Source organism: Phalaenopsis equestris, unplaced genomic scaffold (genome assembly GCF_001263595.1).
Source record: "Phalaenopsis equestris unplaced genomic scaffold, ASM126359v1 Scaffold000421, whole genome shotgun sequence".
Classification (NCBI taxonomy): Eukaryota; Viridiplantae; Streptophyta; class Magnoliopsida; order Asparagales; family Orchidaceae; genus Phalaenopsis; species Phalaenopsis equestris.
Window position 1 is genome coordinate 1,297,674 of NW_018164862.1, and position 25,104 is coordinate 1,322,777.

At 33.5% G+C, this 25,104-nt stretch overlaps 1 protein-coding gene across 1 annotated transcript in view; it reads left to right on the forward strand.

Moving 5' to 3' along the window:
* The first annotated feature begins 8,814 nt into the window (after window positions 1-8,814).
* LOC110027226 (DEAD-box ATP-dependent RNA helicase 8-like) overlaps window positions 8,815-25,104 on the forward strand; it is a 41,213-nt gene continuing 24,923 nt past the window's right edge. Inside the window, exons 1-4 of the mRNA XM_020728562.1 lie at window positions 8,815-8,891; window positions 8,972-9,031; window positions 9,139-9,408; window positions 11,604-11,664. Coding sequence (XP_020584221.1) covers window positions 9,152-9,408; window positions 11,604-11,664 — 318 coding nt within the window. The 5' untranslated portion in view covers window positions 8,815-8,891; window positions 8,972-9,031; window positions 9,139-9,151. The remainder of the gene's footprint in view (window positions 8,892-8,971; window positions 9,032-9,138; window positions 9,409-11,603; window positions 11,665-25,104) is intronic.

Consider the following 25,104-nt stretch of genomic DNA (forward strand, 5'->3'; position numbering starts at 1 on the left):
AATTTATCAAATTTAATTCAAATGACTTTAAAATTTTTATCTTACCTTACTCATGGGACAATCAAGACATCAGAGGAGAAAATGTGATTTTTTAAAATTTGATTTAATTTACATCATAATTATTTTTATGCAATTTACATAATTATTTTTATGCAAAAATAGAATTTTTCAAAGAAAATTCCATAACTTGACCAAGACAAAGCTCAATCCCTTGAAATTTTTACTAGAGGTAGATTTAGATCAAAGAACTATTTGGACCGAATTTTATGATCTGTTGAGTAATATTTTAATTTTAAGAATTATTTTAATTTTTGGAGTATTTATTAATTATAAAATATTTCAAGAGCTAAAAATTAAGTTTTATATTTTTTAAAAATCTCCTTGAGATCAGAGAACCTTGAGAAGTAAATTTTATATTTTTCTAATTTTTCTTTAATTTATTAGAATTATTTCGGTGAAAATCCTTTTTTTGGCCTTTAAAAATTATTTTAAGCATTAAAATTGAATATCTTCACTTAGAAAATAAGGAAAAATATTCCAATTGTTTCTAAGTGGTTAGAAAATGATTTAGAATATTTACATGAATTTTATTATTTTTGCGATTTTTATCATTTTTTAAATTATTTTAGTATTTAAAAAAAGTCTAAAAATGAGATTTTTATTTTTAAAAAATTCCTCTAATCACAGAGAACTCCAAAAACTCATTTTCATAATTTTTTAAGTTATATTTTGATTATTAAAAATTATTTTAGTGTCAAAAATGTCATTTAACTTAGAAAATCAATTTGAGTTATCAAATGAGTTCAAAATGTTTTGAAATTTTTATGGAGAGTTCTCTGAGTCTTAAACAACAGTGGATATAAAAAATCAAGACATTTTGATGTTTTTATTTCCCAAAATTAATTTTCTTTATGTTTTACGATTTGTGAAGATTAGGTGCATTTTGAATTACTTGGCTCATGAAAGATTTTTCAAATAGTTCTCTGGTCATAGTAGACCTATAAAAATTTTCTTGGATCTTTTAAGCAACATGTTAATTATTATGATTAATTTATACAAATAATATGCATAAGATTGAAACATAAGATTGAAAAATATGGCTCTCTGTCTAGAGGTCTTTCAAGACTTTAAAAAAGTCAGGGAATGTTCCCCTTATCAGAGGCTACAATATGTCAAAATTGCAAGCCATGGTGAAATTCCTACATGCATAGAGAATCAAAAGATTCAAAATAATATTTAATTAATTAAAAATACAACATGCATCAAATGGACTTTAAATTATTTCCACATTGTTCTCCTCCGTTCACTGAGCAAGAAGGTATTTTTATATTTATTTTTGTGATTTTTCTACCCCAAGATATGGATTTTTAAAGTTAGGGGTCATTTTCTAATTTTTTAAGTCCCTATTTATCTATTTAAACGCGCGACGCTGAGTGGATCCTAGGCAGCTCCGAAGCTCAGCTTCGAAGCTCCACGCGGCGTGCTCCTATTTGACGCCGCCATCTACCTCAGCGGTGACTAGGCCCGTGGTTCATGCAAGGGAGTGCTGTCCGGCTTGATCTCATCCGTTGATAAGATAAACGCGCGATCAAACGACTCTCCGTCATCGTTCCCAATGGCCTAGCCCGAGAATCGTCCATCTTCAATGCTTGATATCTCCCTCATTTCTCAACCAAATTAAATGATTTTTTTTAATGCTTATCTAAACTAGAGGAACATATTTATACGGTTAAGATGTCATGAAATTAAGCCTAAGAAAATGGAGAATTGAAATAGGCTCGGGAAGAGAGGGAATTCAATACCTTTGCTCTGAGAAGGGAAGCTTCAATCAGAGAAGGGAAGCTTAGGGAAGCTTCAATCAGAGGTGCTTGACACGTTCGTTGGGGTCCAAAAAAGCTAGGGATTGAGCCTTTTGCTGTGGTGTAAGGTCTGATTCGTCTGACCAGCTTCTGTTCTTCTCAAGCTCCATGTACTCAAAGTCATCGAGCAAATCAATTTACCTCATCAATGGCATCTCGTAGCTGCCAGATTCAACTGTTTAGTGTTGGATTTCGATCTGTAATTTTGTGCTTGGGGGTAAGCTTATCCTGGTTTTAGGCAAAAGTTTGATCTCAAAATTGAGCTTCCACAGTGGGAATCAGTGGGGGAAAGTGGTTGACTTGAGTTGAGGAGATCTCAAAGAGTCTCTATGAGCAATTTGAAGGGTTCTCTCTGAGAAAATTTCAACTCTACCTCCATGGTTGTGGAGGGGAGTTTTATAAAAATGGATTAAGGGTGGTTGTCATGGCCAATTAGGGGGTGAAAAGTGATGCTTAGGTGGAGGGAAGAGAGGCTCTAACATTTAATTTGGATGAGGTGGCCTCTAGGTTTGAAATGGGTTTGATTTGAAGGAGGTGGCTCACAATTTTGGTGTTTTCCGACCACTAGGCCGACCGGTCAGGCCAGGGGAGGTGGCTAGGTGGTCAGGTGAGCCAGGGGAATATGTCACAGCAATTAAATAAGTTGAGGTTTAGTTTTGGCAAAAATATCCAAGGCTTAAGAAAATATGGAATCAAAATCCCTTCATTTAAGCGACCTTTGGTCCATGGATTAGCTTAGGTGGTTTTATGAGGTTTAGCTTGGTCACTAGGGTCCAACTAATGGCTGTGGAGTCATTAATTTGGTGGCTTTGAGGGTGATTAGGCTAATTTTAGTGCATGGGTCCAATGTGAGTTCAAGTAACCAAAACTTGGGTTTTGGCTAGGCTAGCCATGTCAATTGACCCAATTTATTGATGCATTTGATGTATATTATTGTAATGAACATTTTTTTGTGAAGGATTGAAAGGAGTTTGAGTTCAATTGGGGGGTCAATTTAGAGGATTTTGGAGAGTTGGTCATTTTGAGCATGATGGGCTAGACTTGGGTCTAGATTGGGCTAGCCTTGGGCTAAGTCCAAATTGATTATTGAGAATGGTCAATAGGAATGCCATGAAGAGTTTTAAACATGAATTGGGTGCCAATTTTGGGGCTAAAGCATTCAATTTGGTGAAATTTGGAAGCATAGACAATTTGGGGCAAAATTTGGGGCTTTTGGACTTAAGTCAAAATTAAATGAAATTGAGGCTTAATAAAGGTCAATTTAAGGTCAATTTTGATGTTTAGGAATGTTATGAAGAGTTTTGAATTGTGGCAGATTGAGTGGGCTATAAGTTTAATTGGGTGAGATTAGGTCATGTGGCCAAAATTGGGGCTTTTGTTTTGGATCAAAATTGGGCTCAAAGAATGGGCTAATTGAGCTTAAATTTGGTTTATATTGGTCATATTACAGGTTAATTTGAGTTTATAATTAAAATTTGGGGAAATTGAGACCAATTTGATGGACATTTGAAGTGGATTTGGGGAGATTTGGCCCCTTAAGGGCAATTTGGGGGTTTTAGTCAAAGATTGTCAAATTGGCAAAATTAGGTTATGTGGTAGTTGAGAAAAGTGAAATTAGGAATATTTGGAGTATTTTGGGAATTTTTGGAATTTTTTGGAATTTTTGAAATTTGGGCTAAGGAGGGGCATTTTGGTAATTTGGCAATTTTTGAAGGTTTGAAATGATTTTTGAATAAATTTGGTTATTTTGGGTAAATTTGGAAATTTTTGCCAAATTTAGGGTCCTAATGGTATCTAGGTAATTTTGGGGAGTTTATGGGCAAAAGGCTAAGTTGGGCATTCTGGTAGAGTTGGGGTGCCAACCACCATAAATAAGTCATGGACCAATGGAAACCCCATTTTTGGTTCTCTATGTACGGGTCTTAGTTAAACCCTAGCCTAGGGCCAGTGGGTTTAGGGGACCATCTACATGAGTATCCCAAAAGTATTAAGGGATCAAAGTCAAGAAAATTTTGGGATTTTGGGTTTGGTTTGCATTTGTGAATGATTGTGAGTGAGGTGATTGAAGTGAGTGCCTTAGCTTTAGAACAACACTCAGGGTCAACCCTAAGGTTCAACAGTCCTATGGGAACTCTCCTTGAGCTCCCTCATAATGACCCCACCTACTAAGTGCTAGAGGTTATGACCACTATGTGGAACTTCAAGTTGAGTAAAGAGGAGTATAGAAGAGGTTCCTTTTCTAGTTCTCTAGGAATAGTCAACAGGAAGTCTTATGGTCTTATGGCTAGACTTATGGCTAGACCTTAGGCTACTAAAGAGGAACATTAGACCTCAACCAAAAATGAGGTCAACATACATTTATTACTTATGTGAGTCGATATGTTTACATGTGGATATAATGATCATTTCATAGTAAAAAATTAAATTTATTTAGCATTTGTTGAGTATCTTTAAATAATTTTAGTTAAAAATTTCCTTTCAATGTTATTTAAAACTACTATAATACAATAATTTCATTGCTTGTATTTATTCCCTTGCCTTGCAACATATATTTTGCTCAACAAGATTTCACTTACTGAGTTTGTTTCTCACAAATCATATCAATTGTACTAGGAATTTAAAGTTGCTAGTTATGCCTCAATTAGAAGTGCTTTTAAGCTTACGCCCCAGGTATAAAATTTGAGATATTTAAGGTTAGAATTGTTTTATTGATTCAATATTGTAGATATAACTAATTTACATTTTGATGGATAAATTAAAATGATTTTTTTAATTTATATTCTCTAGTAATTTTATTGCTAGACAAAATATTATTGAAATATGGTTTATGCTGATTTAAATTATTATTATTTAATTATTAACTCATACCCTCATGTTTGGTTCTCCGTGAATTCCATTCTGCTTAGACAGGCGGAGTGTGACACCTACAACCCGTTAAAACTGTATAGCTCACTATAGTTTCTTCTAAGAAGTTACTGAAGAACACTATCAAAGCAATAATAAATGTCGCCCTTAATCCAACAATATATCTAATATTGAGTTCCCCGTATTTTAAACCATTTAAAGTTAATAAATTTTAATCCTTCATAAATGGATCATGCACATGCTCTCCAAAATACTTATTTGACTCAACCGTACATTCCACTTATAAGCTTAACTATACCGCTTGGATGTTTATAGATAAAGAAACCTAGGCACAACCTTGTACTTCACAATCGCGACATCCATCTTAAAGATGTCCTAAATTTATACTCCTCATCTATCATCTAACAAACTCTTGCAAAGCAATTACACTCAATCAACATATATCACACTATTCAACTAAAAATGAGTTACATCATGTCTTCTTAAAGAACAACATTATTAATTTGAGATCAAATCTCCATTGACATGATCACATTGGTTCCCAATTTGATAGTGAAAACATGGTTCCATATATTCTCAATGGACTATTACTCTCTTATTAAGCCATGAAAACAACCATCCATATTTGACCTGATCCAATTAGCTTAGATAATCTATATTCATTATTAATAAGTGAATAAATTAATATAGTTGTTAAAAATGCTAATGAACAAAGCAGCTTACCATTTCTTTTAGCAACCTCCACTAACGACAACATAAAAAGGCCTCAAGGAAGAAGAGGGTCCTATAACTACTATAATAAAACAAACATCTCAAAATCTTTAACATAACAAGGACAACAAAACTCTTCCCAAATCCCAACCTCAGACAAGGCTATACAACAACAAACTACTAGCATAAATTGAATTGAAACTATTCACCATATTCTAAAAGTAGTCCAAACTAGCTCTATTGGCCAATATTACCCCTCAATCCTCCACTTCATGCTTGGACTCAAGGACTTCATCCCATTTAGCTTCCAATCTAGTACACTTACAACAAACAACCTTATATTAGGAAAAAAAACTTGTAATTATATGAGATATTAACTCAATTTCTATTACTTGCACAATAAGTAGATTACTATCAATCCTAATTTGAAGGTAGAAATTATCCCATGTTTATCATATTCCCAAGCTTTCTTATAATATACTCTTTATTCATAACCTCATTGTTAAAAGAAATTTTTGTATTTCTTTCCATGTCATTGTCTTTTCTATTAAGGATTGAGATAAAAAAACATGTTTATCCTAACAATTTACAATTCTAGTGGACTGCAAATAATCTCAACGTTTTGCATGCTAAGTTCTACAATTACTTCCTCCAGATGAAATTGATATCAAGTTCATCCACATTAAAACATTTAACCGCCTCTTTCCAACCCAACAAAATTATTCCGCCTTTTTCTCCTGCCAGCATCTCAATATATGTCGTAGTTTTAATGAGTCCAATAATCACAAATTTTCATTCTTAAATTATATTAGTGGGTCTCAAAATATGTTTAAATTAGTGCATTTGGATGTACAGAGACCATTCCAAATTCTATCTTTTCTTGGAATTTTCCATTTTTTGGATACTTTGAAGTACCACAAAATTTCATTCAATTTCGTGAACTATTTTCTACTTCATTTACTACAAAAATCAAAACTTTACACTTTCATGGGGAGGAGAATACAAATCTAATCATTTTAAATCCTATCTTGCCACTTACAAGATCACACATCAACTCAACTACCCTTACAGACTCGATTAGAATGTTGTAGTTGAACACAAACATCCACACATTGTTGAGACTACTCACACTCTCCTACTTGTGCAATTGTACCTCAGATACCTCACCAATTTCGATAGATGTCTTAAAATTAATAATATAAGTTACTAACTACCTTCTAAAACTACTCATATAAAGTTCCCATACCAACTCTTATACAATAGTCATCTTTTAATCTATTCAAATGATGTTTGAATAAGCTACAATACAATAAACTATATATTTAATACAATTCAAAATAATGAAAATAGCTATGACACAATGGGTTGTAGATTTACACAATAAAGTATAATTATAAAAATTATAATGCAATAAAATATAACTTTTGATCAACATAGTTCAATCAAAACATGTATATGAAAACATAATTATATTAATAATATTTGAAGGACTATATAAATTTATAAGAAGAATAAATTATACACCATTTATACAACTAGATTAGCCTATGCAAATGATTAAATATAAACCATTTATTATGAAGCTAATTAAATAATCCAATATTTCATTACCATCTACCTATGTATTTATGGATCAACATTATTGTTAAAAAAAAAACGCATATTCATTTTTTTGAGTGATATACAATTAATTCTAACTTCTAAAATATCTTTTTTTAGAAGTCATGTTGACAATATATTAGATTACCTACACTTTAAACTTTTTGCTGCAAACAAGATAAAAATCCAATCATATTTGTGTGTAAATATTAGATGACCTTACATTAAAGCTTAAAATGACTTATTATGTGACTAACTCAAGACTTTTACCTGTTTTGGCCTTCCTCCACTTTTGAGTATTTAGATGATATAAATTTTGCTTGTGAACAAATATTTCTAACATAATTTCCTGCAAGCCTTATGCTAAAATATAAGAAAGGTCAAATTCATGCTTCATCATGTTTTTTGGATTTAATAAAATATCGTATATTATCTAATAAAATTTGTTTGATTTTTTTGAAAAATATATATGATCCAAACTACTTTAAGTTCTTAAGAACCTCAAGAGCTTGTATATATCTCTGATAAGATAGATTTGTTTTGATTTAGACTACTTGAAAGAGTTTTTCTTTTTAATTTTTACGTAGAGATCGATGCATGCTTCGCAATAATCAACTTTTCATATAAGATAATCATATCAAATTTATAATTATTCAAATTGTACATACTCCCTTGTTATCTGTTAAACTCATATCTTAACTTTATTATTTAGTATAATAAATTTAAAATATTTAAGCTATCATATCTATATATCATCTGTTCTTCTATTAATTTTGAATCTATTAATTGCATTTTTCACTTTAAGTACATATTGTACATTTAGGCTTATGTTATACAAATTCCATGCTCCTTATTTTCGAACTCTACTCCAACAATTTCTTAATTTCTTAAGAGGCATTGCCAATTCAAACTATATTATGAGCAAATGACATCCGCTTTTTTCCTCACTTTAAAATATATTATCAACATCTCCACAATCAATACAAAAACATAGAAACTTAATATTAATTATTGATGATATTCTATATCCGTTAAGAACTCTTTAATTATTTCACAATTAATTTTAATGACAGTTTGCGTTTATATTTTTTTAATAACTTAAACATATGATTAAGAGTAGGAAAAAAAAACAAGCGATAAAAAATATAAAATAGAGAAAAAGCTTATCAAACAGCTAAGTGAAAAACCAATGGGATTTTTAAGTGAATTACAAGAAGAAAAGAAGCATATGAAGTAGAAGGTCAAAGTATAATTTGAAGTTTAATTTGATTTTAGAAAATATTATATATGGTATGATGTGGATTCTAACTTATATTGTCAAGGTTAGTTCACCCTTCAAAGTTAAAGATAGACATTTAAAATCACAGGAGCTAAATTAAATGTAAGGCTACTATTTTGTATGATATAAATGATAGATTTTCATTAACAATAATAAGATTTATTTGTTCATAATTTAATAAACATTGTATTTACAAGGAGACATTATATAAGTGCCTCCAGTCATCTCAGGTCATGAATTTGAATCCACATCTGATCAGTTTTTGGTGATGAGAGCGGTCCTCGAATAGTTAGACATATGAGGTTCTTAGGGGGCTGGTATCATAGCTTCAGACCATTCTTTAAGAAAATAGATTATGAATTATGATTAATGAGCCAAATTTTAGTTTAATTTGCTAAACTCATTATTTTAGTTTAATTTGCTAAACTCATTATAATGAGTTTAGCAAATTAAACTAAAATTTGGCTCATTAATCATAATTCATAATCTATTTTCTTACCCTCATCATAATGAAGAGAGATGCCCAGAGAAAACGAGTACCCAGAAGTCATGCCGGCGTCAACTGATGCTATTTTGAGGTTCAAAGGAAATATAATTTCCTCCAACTCCTTTCTCTCCCATTTTCAGCCCGCAATTCTCAATCCTCTGATCCGCACAGGTCTCGCTTCTAATTAGGGTTTGGAAGCACTTGCAGTTGAAGCAAGAGCTTTTGGTTCAGGTAAGGCTTCGGTGAGGATATTTGATTTAATAAATCTTTCACTATTTTTCCTGCGATCGAAAATTTATTTATTTATACTGATTGCTACTTTTGATTTGTGTAATCAGTAAGCACGTCTTGATGAACGCTAGAGGAAGTTATCCTTCGGGCATTGGCAATGGCCGAGGAGGCAGCGCTGAGCCGAGTGCTAACGTTTACCCACGAGGATCTCGGATTCACAATCAGTACGTCGAGAGAAATCCCACACAGAGTCAGCAGAATCAACAGTTCCAGCAACAGCAGCAGCAGCAGCAATGGTTGAGGAGGAATCAGATGGAAAGACGTTCTGGTTCTAGCGAGTTGGTGAAATCTGTTTCCTCTGATGCCATTGATTCCAGGTATGAGAAGAAACATGAAAGCGGATTATGTGTAATGGTTTTTGTGAGCTTCTTTTGATTCAGCTGAATAAAGGACTTCTTTTTTCATATTACTGAGTTTATTAACAGTTGTACAGAGTGCTATGGCTTGCATGACAGACAACCCCTTTGGATGGTCCACAATACGGTCCTTTTACTTTCTTTAAAGCAACAATTGTTTGATTATGGTTTGCGATGGTGCCATAACCTAAAATGTTTGATTTTAATGTGAAGGGGTGATTGCTGATATCCACAAGGGAGTGAAAAATTGAGCCACATTAGAAGTGAAATAAGGGTAGAGTTACCATTAGTTTAAGCTTTGGGGTTGATGTATGCTCATCTATTAATATGTTAGGCTCTATGTAGGCATGCGGGTTTTGCTCTACTAACATGACATTTGATGGATTGTAAAAGAGAATTGAAAGATGAAAGTGCTGTTCTTATTTTAAGTGTCTCACCTTTATTTAGGTTTTCCAACTTTACTAGCAGGGCAAATAGGTTTTTGCGTCGATGTGTTGCCATTTTTTCTCGCGCAAGGCAAGCATTTCATTTCATTCTCTCCTATCTGTGCTTAAAATAACCACCCATTCTTCTTGCATGGCATCTCTTTCTTCCTAGTTAGCTTATTTTTAGAAGAATTGATTTGAAATAGAGAAAATAAAGTGGTCATTTGATATCAAAATAGATGACATGTCAATTAGAATGGCTTTAGTTTTTTTGAGTCAAATAAAAACTGGAGACTAAAAAGACATGCCAGTGATGCCAATGTTCAACTAAAGTCTATAGAAGGTCGTTGAATTGAAACCTTCTAAAACTATGGGCTTTTATAGCCCCTTTTCCTCGATAGCTTGCTTTCATTGGAATGTATATAGTAATTGGGCTAATGAAATGATGATGTCCAATAAACTATTTTTCATTTTCTTTTTTTGGAAAGGGCATTGTATTTATTTTTTATTGCAACATTAATTTCAAAAAATCTACTTTGGAGTGATGAGAATTTGAGCAGGGAGGACATGGCTTTTAAATACACATCGGTTTGAATGTTCTACTTTCCTCTAGGAAGAAAGTACTTATCCTTGATGGAATTATTCCTCTATTGTAATACAAATTGCATTGAGATCACAATTTGAGGACCATAACCATATTGCCTATATGTAAAAAAAATTTTAGAGCTACTGTGTTAATCGACTGTGGTAATTCTAGCAATGAATTCAGTTGATGTTACAAGATATAGTTTTGGGAAGGGCATTCATGATGGTGAATTGAAAAATTTATGCAGTACTTGTCTAATTTGCAGTGTAGTCAATGCTTTATTGAGCATAGGGCAGGATGAATTTGGTGTATGGCTCCATTATTTTATTTTAGAAAGAATATCTTTTTGAATTGAAACCTTAAACCATGGTTTTAAGCGGCTCGTGGAGTGAATCACTTACCAGTGTGGGGACACATTTCTTGAACAATTTTAAATGTAAGTTCGCAACAGTCTGATGTTGTTATTAGCAGATGGACTCCGCAATCTCAACTAGTTTGCTTAGCTTTTGTTGTGCTTAAGATAGCTTTTTATTCCTTTTATGGTTTGCCTGAATTAGCGAATATTATGGGGAACCCCCTACTTAAAATTTCTCTTTTATTCTTCAATGTACTATAGGGAAGTTGTCCCTCCCAAAAAGTTTCACTTGTCCTTTAGCTTTCTCCTTATAGAACTGTGGCAGTTGATTGAGTGATTCTACTTGATATGAATAATTACTGGAGATAAACCTACATAGGATTTCATTCAAAAACTTTACCTGCTCTTCCACATCTTTATATATTTTTATTATTAAAATTCAGAAAGAAGGCTCGTACTTCATTCTCTTTTTCCATTTTTAAATATGGGTTGTTAAATATGTATGCTCATTCACATAGGATTTCATTTTTGTTGCTAGTATGTAAAGTTTCTTTTTTTTGTGTTGTTCTTTCCTACTATAGTGTTTTCCTACTATAATGTGTTTTTATGTGGTAATATTGTCCTTTAGGTCTTGTGGCGTGATAGGTATTTCGGAACAAGAAGTGCACAACGGTTTGATTTGTTTTCCACGATAAAATTAACATAGAAAGCCATATTCTAGTTTTTTGATTTATTTATTCCATGTTTAGTGCTTCAAATTAATATATTTTTTTTCCTTGCAATTCTTCAGTTCACAAGATTGGAAAGCACAATTAAGAATACCTACTGCAGACACACGTTACAAGACAGAGGTGAGCTAAACTTCTGCATTTAATTATCTAGAGTCGAAGTTTTTGTTATTATAGTTTTGGACTGTATCGAAAAGTTCTTTCTCATCTCGCTGATGTTCATTATGATGTTGTTCTTGGAATTTGCATAAAAATCTTTTATTATAAAAGGCTACTAACTTTACAAAATTACCCTTATCCAAATAAAATATTATTACGATTTTGTTGTCAAATGAATGATTGAAAATAATTAGTACTTTGTAGATTAATTTGGAGGTTTTTATGTTTTCGTATTTCGTTTGATGATCCATAGAACTTAAGGTGCTAACTTAATTTGGGTCTTTAACTTTTCCTTTCTAATCATTTTGCATCATTTATGTTTACCCCCTCTATTAGTAAATTTTATTCTCCATTGCACGTGCCTAAACTCCCTAAATTTTTTTCTACTAGTCTTATTTGCAATGGGTATTGCTCCCATTGTCTCTCTCATTAACGTATTTTTCATTTATTCTTTTGTATTTCTACCATACATCCATCCTATTATTCTTATTCTTTTCGCACTCAACTTGGCTATTAATGATTTATTTATTGCTCAGTACTCCAATCTATTCCTTCCAAGTTTTAGATTGCCTTGATGTTTTTTTGTTGCAGAGTGCCCGTACTACTTATGTGTGTCTCAAATTTCAGTTTTAGCCACCCAATTTTATTTCTAAAATCTATAGTCTCATCTATGCACCTTTTTTTTTCATAATATATTCAAGCACCTAAGACTTATCATCCCCAGGCAATAGACCTCATGCCGTTATACTTTGACATTAATAATTAATACTTTTGTCCTCACATCTAACCAAGTATTATATGATATAAATTATATTTTTTTAATATTAAGCTTGCATCATTTAAAAATTTGTATCATTCTCTAACTTGTCACTTGTTTTGAAAGAGATCTTAACTATTATAAACTATCATATACAATAGTGAACACTATTCTAATCTTGATTGTTTTTTGCAATCTCATATGTGTTTTAAAAATTGAGTCACAACATTCTCTTTGGCAGGCTAAGTGCAATGCTATTATAGTTACTGCTCAAATCATATCCATAATAGATACACAAATATACAAATTAAATATATGTTTGACGTAATCCTGTTGTGTTGGAAACTTTTGGTTACATTGTTTGTAATTTATGAGTGCATCATTAATGTAATTTTGTGTGATCTATTTCCAGAGACCCTTCCTTTTCTAAAATTTTATGGTACTCCTATTTTACTAATTGTTTTTATTATACACTAAGATTTCTCATAATCAATTTAGATTTATGTCGGGCAGGTTTACTATGGAAGCTATACATTTATTGAGTGGTTTGATGGAGAAGTTCAGAGATAATAAAGAGGATCTACATTTGATTTTTATTGATTTAGAAAAAGCCTACGATAAGGTTCCAAGAGATATCATTTGGAGAGTTCTTAAGAAGAAAGGTGTTGATATGACTTGTATTCAAGTCATTAAAGATATGTATACTAAAGCTGTTACTTGTGTTCGAACATAAGGAGGATTGACTGAATATTTTTCTATTTCTGCTGGATTACATCAGGGATTGACTTTAACCCCATATCTTTTTGCTTTAGTTATGGATGGTCTTACTGGACATTTACAGGAGGCTGTACCTTGGTGTATGCTTTTTGATTCGATTAGGAGAGTATATGTTTTAGATTCGACTTATATTAAGAAAGACTGAGGTAGGCCTAGGAAGACTTGGGCTTATTGTATAAAAAATAATTTTAATTTATTAGAATTAAATGAAAATATGACACTATATAGGACGCAATGGAGAAAATGATTCATGTAGCCGACATTCATGTAGCCGCCCACTTAGTGGGATTAAGTCTTTGTTGTTGTTTGCTGTTGTTGTATACACTAAGTTTTGTTCAACATTAAAAATTATTCTGCTTTCTCTATAAAACGTTTTAAAAGATATCACCTTTTTATTTTGCCTATTTGTAAGCTTAGTCTATCAGTCATGGATTTAGTATTGCCTTACATTTTGGAGAAATTTAGTGTTGCCTTACATTTTGGAGAAAATAATAACCTTCACACAGATTATTTTCCTTCTGGGATTGAAGAGTGAGGCTAACGATTTGTCATTTCATCCAACTATTTGATTTTGAAAATTTCCTGTTGGAGATATGTTTTGTTAAAGAAGGGTTGTTTTAATATTAAATACAAACCTTTTAAAATAAATATTTCTTTTTTATATTAAAGGATAAACTTTTGATTTTTGTCGGGTGGTGAATATTTCAAGAATACACCTTTACGTGCTCTTGGATCTAGTTTACCTCAATGTTTATGCATGTGGACATATGATGCACAACCAAATATTTAGGATGAATTTTTGTAGGAAGAAGTTATTTTGAGGGAAGAACATAATGAGATAACTTTAGAGGGATTCTGCTGAGGTTTTTGAAATGAATAGTTAGTTCTATAGAGTATTTTATTAATTCATTATGTGGAGGGTAGATCATCTTTTTTTCAATATATTTTGGGGACTTAATTTTAAGAAGGGGAGTTTTGTTTACCTTAAGGAAATATCTTTTCTTTTTTATCTTCACCATCCCATTTTATTGTGCGGTGTCATGATAAGAAGATTGATAACAATGCCTTTTTTCTAAGGATAGTAAACAATATTTAGTCAAGATAATCTGTGACAATATTTTTATCATGGTGATAAAGGTGTGAATGATATGATCTCAAATTTTTGTTTAAGAGATATATACTTATGCCATTCTACTGCAATCATTAATGAATGTGACAAATTATTTGACCCCCGTGATATTAGGGATTCTTGAGGTTCCCCAAATATTAGAGTGTTCGAAAAAGAAAAGAAAGTGGTTGATCTTGATTCAATTAAGGAAATGGTACCCTATGGTGTTTTACAACTAAATAAGTTTCACAGTGATGATTTGTAACATTAATTGCATTTTAAATAAATCAAAAACTTAAACAATGAATGCCTGACTTTTGTTAATTCAAATCATTATCTTTATTTGAATTAATAGACAGAATAGAGATAGTTGATTAAGTCTTGCAATCATTTTTGTCTTCAAGTTGGTACAATCAATCATTTGTATAGCTTTCCCAGTCATCTTCTGCATAATTAGGCCCTGAATCCCAAAAATTGATTTCTGGCTTTTTAATGAATAGACCGTTGATTTATAGCAAGGTTAGTAATATGTACCATATTTACTAATGTTGAATGAAAGGGGAATAGTTTTAGTCCATTGGCTTGCAATGGTGGCTAGGGAACCATTGGCTACTCTGATTTATTTATTTATTCATGGGAAATGGTTGGTAAGTTAGACATGCATTAGCAGATTTTGTCTTGCGGTCAGCAGCACTGGAGTCTTTTCACCTAGGTATTAAAAGATAATTTATTGGAGATACTATGAAAAAATTGGATGTTATACTATTTTGAGCTACAGAATATAACCTGATGATTTTTCAAGTGAAGTTCTTTTGTCTGTCAATTTGTTCTAAGTTGAGCCCTCTTAACTCCATGAAGTGAGCCTATCCCTTCAATTGGTTCCTTTTATATTCTCCACCATGATCTTAGAGCTATTTCATGGAGTTTTCAATAGTTTTCCTTGACATGCACTTTTTTCTTGCAATAATTACAAAAAATATCCATTTTATGGAATTTTTGCCTTTAAATCTTAGTAGGTTATATAGTGAACCTTAGTTATCATGGTCAATCTTCTAACCTCGGTGATTCCATCATGATTGTTTATCATAGGAGAACTCAGCAAAGGGATGAAGTGAATATAAACTTGATGAAGCTCTATATTAAGACTAGTAAGGAACTCAGGGACTCTCTTTCTATGGATTTTTTGAGAATTACAACATTTTCACCATATTTCGTCGTATACCTTGATATTTGTCTAACTCCGACCAAAAACCTGTTTATAAAAGCCACATTTCATGACGTACGGGTCACCTTCTGTGGTAGTTAAAATTTTGTCCTGAGCATCTATGAACTATGAATTGTTTATAAAAGCTTCATTTGTTGTTGTGAGGAACTTGTAAATTTAACTTACTTTCCATATTTTGGAGTTTCATAGCCATGCTGAAATAATATAGTTATCTTCATCCTAAAATGTGAATTTTGAACCTGCAAGACCTACTGGTATATTTATCAGGTGGTTGAGTTTCTCTTTTCTTGTTGAAAGGATTTTTAAAAGATGGGTTCACTGTAGACAATTTCTTGTATTTAATCGGTACAAATATGCAAATTCTAAAATTATTGTGTTGGTAGATTGATCTAGCTCTGCCCATTCATTATAATCTTATGTGGAGAGTTAAATTGATTTTACATTTGGTTCTTAGTTTTTAGATATACTAATTCATATAAGGATTCTTATTGAGAGAGAGTTAAATCACATAAACATTTCAAGAAATTTATTAATGAGAAACACATTGAAGGAAATTTAAACTTTAGTACTTTTTTTAGCTGATGAAAGCTTAAATTGCACATATCATAAGTTATATTTAAGCCTTTTGTATTTCAAAAAGATTGTCTATCGATATATGTGACACGGCGATCTCATGGCTGAATCGGATGCTGCCCTTTAAGGTTAAACTAGTTTAGCTGGTAGGGAATTAGGGCTGACCGACCCTAGGAATTAGGTTGCTGCCCAAATAGGAGGTGGCCCCATCTTTCCTACCCATCTACTAGTCTTGATGTGTGTTTTTTGTGTTTTAGAGTTCATTTTTTGCTTAAGCTTTTCTGTTGCGGCGTCTACATTTGCTTGTGCTCCAGGTGTGTCCTGCTCTAAGGTGGTGACTACTTGCACATCTTTCCTTCTCTTTTCCATCTCGTATTCTTGCCGCCCTCGCTGCCCCCATTCCTTGCTGCTGCGACTTCCCCCTGCGATTTCCAGGTTGTTGCCGCCCTCCCGACACCGCATTCTTGCTGTCCAGCTGCCCCCTTCCAATTATTGCTTGCTGCCACTCTCCCGGCCCCTCACATTGCTGCTGCTGCTTCAGCTTCCCCTACCTCTTCCACGTTGCTGCCGCCCTTTCAACACTACATCCATGTTATCTATCCGCCCCCCCGGCACCACATCCTTGCTATCTAGCTGTCCCCATTCTAGTTTCCGCTCGCCGCTACACCCTCCACAACCTCTTGTTTGTTGTCCAACCACCAAACCATCTCCGCCTCGTTGCCGTAATCCTTTCAACCACCTACCTTTCTCCGTTTCCCTACCTCGACGCACAACCCACCACCTTTGTTCCTCGCCATAGGGTGTCTGTTGTGTTTGGGCCTTATTTTGCTATTGTCAAGAATCTTTGTTTGTTACTCCTTTTGAATTTCAGCAATAATATTTTTATTTTCTTGTGGTTTTATGTTTACTACTGTATCAATTGGTATCAGAGCTGGTCTAATCCTAGTCATATCCTAGGGTTTTTAGCCTTCCTACACATATCCACCCTAAAAATCTTCTTTCCTATCCCCAATACTCTTTCCACTCCCACAAATCTCAAACTCTAACCATGCCAACAAGGAGATACATGCCCGAGACTACATGGGAAGAGATACAACGAGATATTTGCCAACTACAACAGAGGCTCATGGAGATTGATGATGGGACTCATTCAAAAATTACCCCTGATCATGGTACAGAGAGTCAAAGAGGAGAAATAAACGAGATTTGGAACCCCTTCCATAGAGAGGACTTTAGTGATGAGGACCGACCATGAAAATTCATTATCAGAGGAGGCCGAGAGAAGAGGTGACGTATATAGGACATATTGATTTCAAAATAAAGCTTGATCTACCTGTTCAATGAAGGTATGGATCCAGATGATTCATAGAATGGTTGTAGTCAGTTGAGTGAATATTTAAGTACAAAGAAGTGCCATAAGACAAGAGGAAGAAGCTTGCAGCCATCAAATTGAAAAAGAGCGCTTCTTTGTGGTGAGAATTGATGGAGGCAAAGGAGAAAAGTGACAAAATTATTAGATGAGAGGAAATGAGGAAGGAGATGCAGAAAAATGCCTATGTCTCATTATCGTTAGAATATGTCTACGACAGAGGGATCTATCAATGGAAGAGTTCATGACACATTCTAATCAATTGCAGATGAAATGTGAGTTAGTTGAGTAAGAGGAACATACTATAGGAGATATCTCTTAGGCCTGAAGTCATCTATCAATAATATTCTGCAGATGCAATCTTGTTGGTCACTGAGAGATGTCTAGACCATAACATTGAAGGTGGAAAGACAACATAAGTAGAATAGACAACTACCGTTCAGACAACCATCTGCAGTTGAAGACATTAGCAGGAGCACGCCCCAGGGAGTTGAGAAGACTAATCAGGATAAGGACAAAGTCACTCAGAGTGAGAAGAAACTTGATAAGAGCAGCATGCCAATTACAGTCCCAACCGAAAAATGTTTCGAATGCCATTGGTTTTGGCACATCGGCTTCAGTTGCCCAATGAGCCAATTGTGTTTTTTATCGTGCAGAGTCTAGTGGAAGAAGTTAGCTACATGGAAGCAACTGAAGAAGTGGGTGATGAGTATCAGCTTCCACCAGATGGGGGTGAGATACTTGTAGTTTGACGAGTCCTTCATACTGAGGCTCTCTTGGCTGAAATAGGCGCTTCCCTTGAAAGCTGAACCAATTCAACTGTGAGGGAATTTTGGCCAACACTTTAGGAATTAGGATTGCAGCCAAAATAGGAGGGGGTCCCACCTCTCATAGTTATCTACTGCTGTTTTTGTGTGTTTTATGTTGTCTTAGAGTTCAATTTTTGCTTTAGTTTTTCGGCCTTTAACATATTTTCCCTTGATAGGGTTGTATCCGAGGATAGGTGGTGCTCCGGCTATTTCCTGCTTTAAGGTGGTGACTACCTCCACATCTTTCCTTCCCATTTCCACCTTGCCTGCTTGCTGCCGCCCTCCTTGCGCCCCCGCCTTGTTGCCGCCGCTTCCCTCTGCCACTTTCAGGTTGCTGTTGGCCTTCTGACACTGCATCTTTGCTGTCCAGCCACCCCTATTTCAATTCCTACTTGTTGCTGCCCTCCCTACACGCTTCCATCTGCCCCTTCCAGGTTGCTGCCGCCCTCCCGACACCATATCCTTGCTGTCGAGCTGCGCTGATTCTAATTCTTTCTCATTGGCGCACTCTCCACAACCTCCTATTTATTGTCCATCCACCAAAAGTTCCTTCCGCTCGCTGCCTTAACCCTCTTGACCGCCTACCGCTCCTCTTCGTTTCCACTGCCTCGACACACAGCCCACCACATTTGTTTCTCGCCCTAGGGTGTCTTCTGTGTTTGTGTCATTTGCCTATTGTCAAGAGTCTTTGTTGTAATCCCTTTTGAATTTCAATAGTGATATTTTTATTCCTTTGTGATTTTTGGTTTACTTCGGCATCAACATGTCATTTTTTTGGTTTATTTGGATTTTTCTTTGTCATGTCTTTCCTAAGAATTGGTTATAGGCCCTTACTAGTATCCCTTAGGTTGTATGTTGATATTTTAACATTTTACTTGCTTCTTATGATAGACATCATTTGCATAATATGTGTGCTTTGTGTTGTTTGCATTATGATATTCACAAAAAATTTGTTGTTAGTTATGGTTATTATAATTATTCTATTGTTTTCAATAGGATATATGCAAATTTAAATTAGTTGATAAGCTAATATTACACTTGGATTTTGATAGATTTAATATGGAATACTAGAGTGCGAGAAAGACATGACCATTTAAATGATCTCCATAGCTTTATCTCATTCATAATCAACATTAAATATGGGTTTGTTCTAATTTTAAGAAATAAATATATACTTTGATATTTCTTTTTGTTTATGTTGGCTAGAGTGATAAATGAAGTTTCAAAATGTGTTATGTTCGGTCTCAATAATTCTGCGCTAGTACATTTTTTTATCATCTTAGAAACAAGTCCATTATTATATATGCAACCAATTAACTCCAAAGTTTTCTTAATAGTATTTTTTTTAACAATATCATCTAACATAAGATCAATATAATGTGCTGCACATGATATCCGATACATAAGTATTATTTTTTATAAACATTTGGCCTATATAACCAAAAAAAAATGTGCTGACATTTATAGAATTATGGAGGAACTTTTTTGGAGGAAAAAACTCTCTTATTTTCTCATTAAGCAAATATCCAATATATATACAACTTAAACTAACTCTCATACAAATGGAGGGAAATTGAAATCATCATGATGAAATGAAAGAACATGTTGAAAAGGAAAGAAATAAAAACACAATAATGGATAATTAATGGAGAATAATTTCTTCCACTCAAATGTAACAACGAACCCACGAATTTCTAAGCCGTGGGTGGGCCCATTTGGTCGGTTATATGCATATCCGCACTCATGTTAGGTTGTATATGTCATGCATCCAAAACTTGCTGTTGAGATCACTAAAGTGGTGCCAAAGAAGAGTTTTGGAAGAATGTCAACAATCTGGTACTGTGTTGGGATATAGTTTAGCTAGACAACTCCTCCATTTTCATTCGCAGAGATGAAGTGCTAATCAATCTCTATATATTTGGTTTGATTATGATGTATCAAATTCTTTGAAATACTGATGACTGATTGACTATCATTGAACTTCTTAATTGTACTTTTGTTCTCCATATGAAGGTTCATTAGCAATTTCTTTAACATATCCTTTCATAAATTCCTAAGGCACGATATTCATATTCTGCACTATTTCTTGCCATCACAACTTTTTTACTTCTCAAAGTAACCAAGTTACCTCATACAAATGAATAGTAACCAGTAGTAGAACTTCTGTTAGTCAGCTCTCCTGCTTAGCTAACATCAGTGTAGATCTTAATATTATGGTTCTCAATTTTCTTGATTATCAATTCACGTCCAGGAGTCATCTTTAGTTACCTTAGTCTTCAAAAGACCGCTTCAAGATGATCTTCATTTAGATCATTCATATGCTAGCTCACTACACTCACCAAAAAAATAATGTCATGTCTTGTATGTGACAGATAAAAAGGTTTACCCACAAGTCTTTGATACCTCCCCTTTTCAACTAGAGTGTTGTCTTCTCTTTTTGATGCTTGTCGATTGGGATTCATTGCTGCATTTGTTAATTTGCACTCTGACATTCTTATTTTCTTTAATAAGTCAATATATTTTCTTGGGGATATAACAATAACTTCTTCGGATCTAGATTCTTCCATTTTAAGGAAACTTCTTAAAGTTCCAAGTTTTTTGATCTCAAACTCAGAAGCCATTATTCTTTTGAACGTTTCAAGTTTTCTTATGTCATTATCTGTAAGAATAATGTCATCTACATAAACAATAAGGATGACTATCATACCTTCTTGATTTGATTTCACAAACAAAGTGCGATTAGACTGAAACTGAGTAGTCATTAAAAAGAGTAGTTATGATGAACCTTTCAAATCATGCTCTGGGTGATTATTTCAATTCATACAATGATTTCTTTAGTTTACACTAATTGATTATTTGCTTTGTTCTTAAGCATGAAGGTATCTCCGTGTATACTTTTTCCTTAAGATTCACATTAAAAATAAATTTTTAATGTTTAGCTGATGTAAAGACCAGTCTGAGTTAATTGTCAAAGTAATACTTTTGCTGTGTTAACTCTGTCACTGGTGCAAATGTCTCCTGATAGTCGATCCCATAGAATTGAGTGAACCCTTTTGCTTCAAGTCTAGTCTTAAATCTTTCTATTTGTATTTAACAGTTAGTACCCATTTGCACTCTAAAACTCATTTTCTAGGTAGCAGGATTGCTATGATCCATGTACAATTTGTTTCAAGGATAAGTAGGAGTATGTAAGGACTCTTGGATTAAATTTGGCACGCACATATTATCCAAGTTCCAAACAAAAGATTTGTAAGAGAATTATAATTTTTCATAGGTCACAAATTCTTCTATCGGTGCACTGAGTCAATCTTTGTGTAAGCAGATTATAATTTTTCATCATATCTTGTTCATTCTTGTGTTCATTCTTCCAATTGGTGCTCATGATGTGTTGAATCAATCTGTGTGTGAATACTTGGAGTGTGTGGAGTTGGTTACGATGATCCACATTCTTGATTTTGCATATTGCCCCTTACTACTCATTAGGTCTTTTCTTTCTGATGTATACATGAAGTTCATGGTTCTTGGTCGGAGCTATGAGAGGATCTAATGGAGTGGTAGGTTTATATTTCAGGTTAATTTGTGATAGTGTGGATAAGAGTGGGTTCATTAGCGATATAAGGGAAATGAACTTCAGGTTTCTGAATGGTACCCCAAATCCGATATTCTCTTCAACTTTTCCTTTGAATGTTAGACTTGAATCATATGAATAGTTTTCAACGAATGTGACGTCCATGGAGTTGTAGAATTTTTGTGTTTTTAGAGATTATTATTTGTACTCCATTTGTTTTGAAGAGTAACCCACAAAGATGCATTTGATTGACATGAGATTAAGTTTGGTTTATAAGGGCATTGAGAGATTTTTTAAAGTTTAACACTCTACTGGACATCCTATTTATGAGATAAGTGGATGCCCAAAATTGTTGGGGTATATTGTTAGTTAATAAAATTGAACGACACACTTTGAGGAGTTGTCTGTTCTTTCTCTCAGCCATATCATTTTGTTAGGGTTTGTCAACACTAGAGCTTATATGAATGATGTCATTTTTGGATATATAAGAGCTAAGAGTGGAGTTGTAATAGTCATGCATTATTCGGTTTTGAGAATCCGAATTTTTCTCTAAAGTTGGGTGAGGTTCATGTTGTGGAAGTTTCAAATTTGTTGACAGTTTTAGATTTTTTTTTCATAAAAAAGGCCCAAGTGGTTATGGTGTGATCATCATTTAAAGTGACAAACCACCCAAGCTTTAAATTGTTCCTTTGATTCTATGTTTGTTTGATTTTTCCCATCATCTTTGACTTTATTTAGCTTCCAATCTGCAAGCTTTCCATAAAATTTCAACACTTCTCCTTCAGATAATCAAGCTTCTTGTTATGTTCATACCACAATCAGCCCCTCTTTGATTTGTTGCCCTATGATGATTTCTGACTGTATTAGGTCGAGTTGTCAACATTTGATATAGTGGGATTACCTGCCCGCATGAGTTTCTTCAGAACATATATCTATATGATGCTGTTAAATCTAACATAATAAAAACACACACACAAAAGACCGTACAAGCTCCCAAAATTATGGTGCAAAAGCTGTACAAGTTACACCTGACTAACCCTATGCTCCTTACCTTTTTCTATAAGTCAATAACGTAGTGTGAACAACAACGAACTCAACAAAATAATTAAGTCAAACAATATTTTATACACAGAGAAGAAACGTGCATGCTCATATGTTACTTTGTATGTCTACACACAATTCATAGAATGCTAGAATCATATAGAACATGTAAAAGAAGAACAATTAGTGTAGAAAATCATGACTGTTGTATAAAACATACATGTCATTCAGTCATGTGTTGTTATAATCATGTTCATAAGAAACATCAATTTAATCATAACAACGACACTCGTAATTGTATAGAATTCAACTATTTTCATGTCATATCATGTCATTGGGTCGTTACCCAGCTCGTATGATATAATAATTATTGATAAATGTTGGCCTTCTCATATAATAGTTATTAATAGCCCCTTAATACCAACGGTTCCTTATGTTCCATCATTGTTTGTTCCCAATGGTTCCTGGAGTTTTGTCACCGCTTGAATACTAGGTTTTGAGAATCCCCACATCCCTATCATCTGTACTTACAAGTATTCATATAATAACTTATTTATAACATCACTTATGATATTTTTTAAAGCATAATTATTGTAACAAACATTCATTGGGCATTTCCTATATAATAAACATGAATCATAATTCTTGCAGACAATGATTTTAAAAATATATTCACCAGATTTATAGCTTAATAAAATCACATTTTTCTTATAAGGGAAATCAATTTGCATTTATAAGTTCAATGGAGGTATTCATCCACAATTTACAAGAATTCTAAATGCCGTAGTGTCAAACCTGGAATCAATTGAAACCTACAAAGAATTATTTTTCTTTAGTTTGTACAAGATCAGTTCACCTGAATTGACGGAATAGCCTTACAACTAGTTTCTCGTTGTAAAAACATGGAAGACATTGATTTTATAAAAATATTCATTAGATTTATAACTATTCTTTGATAAATAAACTATTCATCTCTTACATTTGAATGTATTTTCTTATGTTTAATAATGTTACTTCTTTTTGACCTATTTGATCCCTAGCCTTTTTTCCTATTTGATCCATTGCCTTTTTCTATTTCCTTTTTAATTCTATTTCCATACTATTATAATTCGTTCCTATTTTGTCTATTGGCTATTATATGTGTGATTTTGTTTGCTTAGGGTTAGTTTTTGATTAAGTCCAGATTTCAGATTTCTGCGAAGACAGCCGCCGACGTCCGTTTTCCACTTTTAAGGGCTGTATCTAAGGAATTCAGTGGTGACTCGACTATATCTCTCTCTCGAGTTGTTGATTATCTAACTCATATTCCCTTCAACACCCTTCCAAACTGCTCTGAGTAGTCGTTTCTCATTGCAGCCGCTCGCGATAACACTCGGTTTGTTGTTTTTTGCAGTTCTCAGCCTGCTAACCACCTTCCCCTCCCTTCCAGCATTGTCGCTGCCTAAACCACACCTTCGTCTTGCTGTCCTAGCCCTCCCATCATAACGCTGCCGTCCAATATAGCCAGGGAACATCTCTTTCCTGCTGTCTCGCCATTATCCGCCCCAACGCCTTGTTGCCATCACCCAGGACTACCTCCATTGTCCATTTATTTCTGCTGTCACCAACATTCCTTTGCTGGCGCCACCTCAGCTAGCAATCCCGAACCTTTGAGCCGACCTCCACCAAATCTTGAAATACACTTTAGTGGTGTTTTCTTGTGTCGTCTTATGTTTGTTATCATTTATTTATTGTTTGATGAGTCATCGTTGTAACCCTATTTGAATTCAACAATAATTTTTCTATTTTTCTTATGATTTGGGTTAACTCTGGTATCACTGCTAGACTCAGATTTTAATTTCATATATTTTCAAGTTGGCTTTCCTACTTAACGTTTTAGTTGGCCATACCTAATTTTTTTGCTTGTAAAAATAAATTATTAATTATAAATATAACCTGAAGATTCAATTATGAAAAATAAATATGAAAAAATAAGTTCATTTTCTTTATAATTAAAAGCTTCTTATATTAAAATTACTTGCATAATTTTAAATTATATATTAAGATTCTAACATGGTAGCTATCATATGGCATGACAAAACTAACCTAAGTGACGTAGGCTAAAGCTTTTGAAGTTAAAAATTATATAACATGACTATCTATTCCGAACTAGGGACAATCATTATTTATCTGGTACA